Here is a 7,098-nt window from a genome sequence, read left to right on the forward strand (position 1 = left end):
GCACCCCACAAAAACATCCAAGGAACACCTGTTGATGGATACCGACTGCTAATACTACGGTTTGGGCCCAGAGATATTAAAAAGGTCCCTTTGAAGGAACTCCGGGTAAGGCAGTTTTGTAAAAATTGGTAATAAGTGTCTTTAGACTCCAAGAGCCAGCGGGAGCACCACACAGATACTCTATCAGTCAATCTTAGTGAACTTTGCTTCAAAAGGATGTTAAACCGAAGGATCTGAAACCATAAACCAGAGGGCACTTGTTAAGTCACTAGGTGACTGTCAGGGTACCTGCTTTCTTTATGCTCATAAGAAGTTACACATGGGGCGCCTGGAGTTAACACAGTCGGTTAAATGACTGACTTCGGCTCAGGTCATGGTCTTGGGGTCCTGGGATCCGGCTGGGTGGGGCTCCCTGCTCAGCGGGGCCTCTGCTTGTCTCTCTCCCTCTCCCCCTCCTTCCCGCTCCTGCTTTCTCTCTCTCTCTCAAATAAATAAAATCTTAAAAAACAAACAAAAAAAGTTACACATGGTCCAGAGGGAGGAGGGTCGTTAGGCGCCAGGGCTGGTTAGGTCACAGCGGGACCGTCTGCCAACTGGCCTGGAACTGAACACTGGCCACGGCTCCTTAATCCAGGGTAAGTAGCAAAAACGAACTGCAACTGGGTTAAAATCTGGCAGGGGCCATCACGTTAGACCGGGGAGCACGGGTTAAGAGAAACGCGTCCTCCCTGTGGCCAAGGCCTCTTTTGGATCCTCTGGTTCCAGAAAAAGACATCTCCCTGTACACGAGGTACAGAACGAAGACCGTAGGCAAGAAAACTACCAGCATCCCTTCTCCCCTCAGCAGCCCCGAACTACTCTTGACCGCCATCAAACACAGTAAAGGTATCCTCTACAACCCCACGGATGATCTCACCTACTTCTGTCTCAAACACCTAAAAGCCATAGCGACCGCACTAACAGCTTCCGTTTAGATTCACAAAAAGGGGAGGCAAGCGTGGTCCCGAAACTGCAACCACCAGGGGCCGAGGGTGGAAGCAGAGCGGGTGTGCTCCGTCCCTGGGTCGGTCCCAAGCCTGCAGGGCTCCTGGCCAGCTCCTCCAGCACAGCGCTCGCGTCCCCGCGCTCCTGTTACCTGGTTCGCGCGGCCGCCGGCGTCCAGCACCTGAGCCGTCGGTTCTGCCGGTGCCTTCTCCTCTTCCCCGGCGGCCAAGGGGCTACTTGCAGCCGCTCGGGGGTCCCCGCCATCCCCCGGCGCAGCCTGGCTGCTGTCGTCTACACTGGCGCCGACTCCTCCGGCGGAGGCGGCGGCGGCGGCGGCGGCGCCGAGCAGCCCGTGGGCCCCGTCGGCTTCCCCGGCCGCTACGCTGTGCACGAGCCACGCATCCACTCGGGTGCGGGGAATGAAGGGGACCCCCAGCGCGCGAACCTCCCGAAGCAGCCGGCCCTCGGGCTCCGCCTCGGGGTCCGGCTCGCGGCCTTTGGGGTGCAGCTGGTCCGCGCGCCCCCACCCTCCCGAGGCCGGGAAGGGGCTGAGCGCGTAGGCGGAGCTCGTCGGGCCGCCAGCGAGCAGGGGCTCATCCCAGAGCAGGGTGGGCGGCGGGAGCAGCAGGTAGAGGTCCAGGTCCACGTCCAGGCGGAGCCCCGCCAAGCTCAGCAGGATGGTGAGGTGCAGGAGGCCGCCGCCGTCCGACCACCAAGGCTTCAGGTACTTCATCTCGCGCCGCGCGCCCGGGACGCCCCTGGCTGCGCCCGCGGGTCCCTGCCCTCCTGCCGCCGCTTTGGCACGTGCGGGCCCCGCGCGCCGCGGGCACCTGCCCGGAAGAGACAGAGAAGCGAAACAATGGACCCGGGCGCGCAGCGGCCGTCGCGGGCTCTCGGGGCCGGACACAAAGGCGCTCCCACGGCAGCCGGCACGGCGCCTGGGGGGGGGGGTTCAGGAGAGGCGGAAGAGGAGCCACCTGCAAGGAGAGTCAGCCCGCCTGGCCACCCCGCAGCCCAGCGCCTAACCAGGCCCCGCCCCCCAGCTAGGCCCCGCCCCGAGCCGCGGGCGCCGCCGCCGGGGACACGCCCACGGCCGCCCCGGGCTCGCGGCCGTGGGAGGAGCCCGCAGGGGGCGGGGCTCCCCGGCTCAAAAGCTCTTTATTCGGGGGAAACGCAAAGCTTTCTGGGAGCAGGGGGTTGTTCTGGGCCCAAGGTGGTCCCGATTCAGTGCTCGTGGGCTGGGCGACTGTAGCTGAATGTGCGGGGTGGAGTCAGGAGTAAAGGTGGGTGGGAAGGGACAGGATGTGTAGACTGGGGGAAAAGTAGAAGCACTGGGCAGCATGCAAAGGGCTACCACCAAGTGAGAACACTGGCTGGCACAGTGAGTTCGGGAGTCCGACCCTTGATTTCATATCCCAGCTCCACGATCAGCCAGTCGTATGACCTTGAGTAAGTTACTTAACTTCTCTGTACCTCAGTTCTCTTATCTGTAAAATGGGGATAATAGTGCCTGTCCAATAGGGATGTGGTTAAGTCAGATGAAATATTCTATGTAAAACCCAGAGTTTGACATGTAGATTCCACAGCTGCTGTTGAGATCAAACAACACTCCACCTAAACCCTTGTTCCTCCTCACACACACCCCACACCTCAGCCCTCCAGGTCCTGTGCTCCAACATCACAACCCCTCACTGTTCCCTGGACACTCCCTGCACACTGCCAGGCCTTCCCTTCTGGTCTCCTTTGCTTGTTAAGTAAGCGTTAAGAGCACCAGCTCTAGAATTACCCTGTTTGAGTTCAGATCCTCCACTCCACCTATTACTACCCTGGACCTTGGACAAATTACTCTGTCTGTGCCTCAGTTTCCTCACTGTAAAGTGGGACTGATAATAGCACATCCCCAGCAGACCTGTTGTGAACCCCAAATGAGATGCATCTAAACCACCAACCACAGCACTTGGTATAGGAAGTGTTTTTTGAATGTTACCCATTATTTATGTTACCATCCTCCAAGGCTTAACCCCAAAGATATATCCTCTGAGTTTTCGCCATTTGGAATTATTCTCTTCCCCGATCTGTTCTCCCACAGTGCTTTCTCCATATGCCAACATTACAACACTTGGCACATTCCACTTTGTTTTGTAGTTGAGGATTGGTTTCATTTGCCCATTGTAAATTCTTGAGGGCGGGGGGAAACCTGTTTGGCTCACTTCTGTGCCTACATGGTACTCAGTACTGGGCCTTGCAAATGTAGCTTTTACTATAACTCTCACTCCCTTCCTCAGATCGGGGAGGGAGAAGGAGGAGATGACCAACTGAGGGTTAGCAGTTGTGTAAGGAGTTGAGCAAGAAAGACTTGTTTTTAAAGGTCCCTTTCTCTACCTGGTTCTCTCTTCTGGGCCTAGTGTGAAAAGTTCACATGAGATTTCATTTTTCCCACTGAGAGCCAGGGAGGCAGAAGCAGGCTTCTTAAAGTTGCTTCTGCTTTAAGCCCTGAAGAATGGGTTAGGGGGGTGACAAAGAGGCTAGAAGAGAGATGCTCGCCAGATTAGTGAGGTTTGGGACCAAAGCCTTGTTCACAGCACTTAGTCCCTGGACAGGGGATTCAGGTTCTGGGTTCGGTTCATGTCCGCTGAACTCAGGTTTTTACCAAGCACATACTAAATTGCCTGACGCTGAGAGATTAGATAGAGATGTTTGACATACTCAGAAACAAGAGAAAGAATGTACTCACATGCCAAAATATTGAGATGTACATTACCCTAAAGGGAGTGTTATAAACCAAATGAGAACAGAGATGGTGCTTTCTTCAAGGTCATATCTTCCAGAATCTTGCACACAGAGTTGGTGCTCAAAATATATTTTTTTTCAGTTGAATTGAGGAATTTAGACTTGAGGAGTGTTTTGAGGGATCTGAATAATAGACTAGCATCAGGAAGGACATTCAAACTTCCTTTGTAACATTAATTGAGAAGGGGGTTGACCCCTCATCTTTAAAAATGTGCTTAGACAGTCATAGTTGTCACACTGCTTCATTCAAAAGTGTCTTAATTCTTGCTTACAGATTGGTGAAGAGGAGAGCACATAAAGGACTCTGCAGTAAAATCTTAAACAGGAGACTCAGAATCAATCCCACACACTCTTGACTTTAATCACAAGAGGTCCCAATTTTAGGTTTGCAGAGAGTGGTGCAATTAGAAAGAATGACTTCTACTTAGGTGTTTAAAAATTTCTAAAAGCCCTCCCTCCAGGAATAGCCAGGTGAAAAGTGCAAACCATTGTCTTGTAAAAGCCTTGAAAAGTCACCTACATTTGTTAAAGTCCTTAAGTCAGTGCTACTCAAAGGATGGTCCAAGACTGGTGCCAACCCACAAACTGTTTCTGGTTCAAATGAGGTAGGTAATAGAATTGAGAGTGTTCAGAAATTTTTACAGCAATTTGACATTGTGTGACATCCAACACATGATCAGTGGGTTTGCTTTTTTATGCCATTGTTATGTTTTTAGAAATGAATTTTTATTTTACAAAAGTACTGACCTACAACAGATTGGGAAAAAAAGCAAGCTGGTCCTTCACCAGGATTAGTTTACAAAACACTGCCTTCAGTGGTATTCCTGTGAGGTAGGCAGGTTCTAGGATGATTCCCAGTGCTTCCCACCCCCTGAGTGTGGGCCAAACCTAGTGATTTACTTCTAACAAATAGAACATAGCAAAAGTGATGGGATGTCATCCTCGAGGTTAGGTTATAAAAGGACTCAGTGGCTTCTTTCTTGCTTGCTTAGTCTGTTCTGGCAGCTATAACAAAATACCATAGGCCTGGGCGGCTCATAAACAGCAGAAATCTATTGTTCTGGAGGCTGAAAATCCAAGATCAAGGTGGCAGCATGGGCGGGTTTTGGTGAGAACCCTCTTCCAGGTTGCAGACTGCTAACTTCTTGTTGTATCCTCACATGGTGGAAGGGACAAGGGACTTGCTCAGTGGCTTTTATAAGGGCACTAATCTCTTTCATCATAGTTCCACCCTCCTGACCTAACCACCTCCCAGAGGCCCTGCCTCCTAATAACATCATTTTGGGGGTTAGATTTCAATTTGGGGGACACACAAAAAATCAGACCATAGCACTTACCTGCTCTCTCCATCTCTAACTCTCCTTCTTGGAGAGAGCTGCCATGTTGTGAGTAACCCTATGTGGAAGCTCAAGTGGCAAGACACAAGAGTCTTCAGCCAATAGCCAGTGAGAACCTGAGGCCTGCCAACAGCCACTTGAGGGAGCTTTGCAGATGTTCTGAGATGTTCTGTAGCCCTCTCTGCTGCCTCCATTGTACCTTGTGAAAGACCCTCAAACCACAGGACGAAATTAAGTGGCACATGGATACCTGACCCAGAAAGGACTTGAAGATAATAAATGTTCTTTCAAGGGGCACCTGGGTGGCTCAGGCGGTTAAGCATCTGCCTTCGGCTCAGGTCATGATCCCGGGGTCCTGGGATCGAGTCCCGCATCGGGCTCTCCACTCAGTGATGAGTCTGCTTCTCCATCTCCCTCCATAATCTCTCTTGCTTTCACTCTCTCTCAAATAAATAAATAAAATCTTTAAAGAAAATAAATGTTCTTTCAAGCCACTAAGTCTTGGGGTAACTTGTTACACAGCCTAGATAACTACCACATCCTGTGTCAGAAGGGGACTACAGTTGTGCTGTACGGTTAGTGAGATAGGCAATGAATAATTTATAACTACGAAGCAACATTGCAGTAGTACATTCTGATCCTGAGACACAATAATCTAGTTTACACCAATTTAAAATGTAAGATTGTGACTTGGCACGAAAGATAGGCACCGTGAAAACATAGCCATCAACAGCTGGTGTGAAGTGAGCACCAGTGCTTTGTTCTGTGGCAATTTCTTGTAAGTATCTATCCAGAATCAGCAAAGAAAAAAACAGGTTAGAACTTTGGCATCCTTCTTTTGAAAGTTTCTGCTAATGTTAGCCACTGGAAATTTAAATTTGTAGTAGAAATTCCAAGATTAAGCAAAATAGCCTATTAAAAGTCCAAGACATGAATTAAGATAGAAGTCATTTTATCTAGGAGGAAGAATTCAGCATAGCTAGTTTCAAAACAGGCATAATCACTAGGACTTAAATGACCCTGCAATTGTTGAGACATTTTGCCAAAGGCTTCTGCGAAATAGATTTATGAATAACCTCGTTTGCTGGCTAGTACCCGCCTTGGTCATGATGAATCAACTGATACCTAATCGAGAGGAAGAGTTTGTCCTCGTTCTCTTGTTAGTCTATAACCTCCTGAAAGTTTGACTATGAAGCTGTTGTTTTGTTTTTAATTTTATTTGTGAGAGAGAGCACTGAGCTGGGAGGAGAGGGAGAAGCAGGCTCCCTGCGAGCAAGGAGCATGACACAGGACTCGATCCCAGGACCCTGGGACCATGACCCGAGCTGAAGGCAGACGCTTAACTCGCTGAGCCACCCAGGTGTCCTATGAAGCTGTTTTGGATGTTGTGATGATGATGACCATCATTGATGTGCTCAGACACAGCATTCACAGTGGAAGCTGCAATGTGCTGAACCCCACTATGTGCTGGGCCCTTCTCATGTGTGATATCATTTACTCCTCACAGCAACTCTATGAAGGAGGTATGAAGTCACAGTTCCATTTTATACTGTCTAGATAAGGACAGTAAGACCCAGGGATGTGACACCCCATGCCCAATGACATGCTGCTGCTAAATGGCAGGGTCAGATTTCAAACCCACAAGCTCTCCACTTTTCACTGCAATCCCCACCTCCTCTGGGCTGTTTGGCTTGTTTCTTCATTACCCATCCTCCTCTTCCAGCAGGAGGGAATGCCTTTCTTCAATCAATGCGTGCTTCCCATGGCTTTTGAAAGTGTCAAACCTGCTAAAACCTTCTCTGCAAAGTTTCAGGGAAGATAACATATTGGTTTGTCCCTCATATGATGTTCTTCCTTTTTGATCTTCTACACAAAAATAACCACTCCCGTATTTAGGGCACAGTTTTGAGTTCTATTTTTTTTTTTTTTTTAAGATTTAATTTATTTATTTGTCAGAGAGAGCGCACAAGCAGGGGGAACAGCAGAC

General features: G+C 50.0%; 1 protein-coding gene across 1 annotated transcript in view; it reads right to left on the bottom strand.

Moving 5' to 3' along the window:
- The window catches only part of NFE2L3 (nuclear factor, erythroid 2 like 3), a 28,736-nt gene extending 26,967 nt beyond the window's left edge, over positions 1–1,769 (bottom strand). Inside the window, exon 1 of the mRNA XM_032401893.1 lies at positions 1,136–1,769. Within this exon, the coding sequence (XP_032257784.1) occupies positions 1,136–1,717 (582 nt within the window). The 5' untranslated portion in view covers positions 1,718–1,769. The remainder of the gene's footprint in view (positions 1–1,135) is intronic.
- Between the last annotated feature and the right edge of the window lie 5,329 nt (positions 1,770–7,098).

This window comes from Phoca vitulina, unplaced genomic scaffold (assembly GCF_004348235.1).
Source record: "Phoca vitulina isolate PV1807 unplaced genomic scaffold, GSC_HSeal_1.0 scaffold4, whole genome shotgun sequence".
NCBI lineage: Eukaryota > Metazoa > Chordata > Mammalia > Carnivora > Phocidae > Phoca > Phoca vitulina.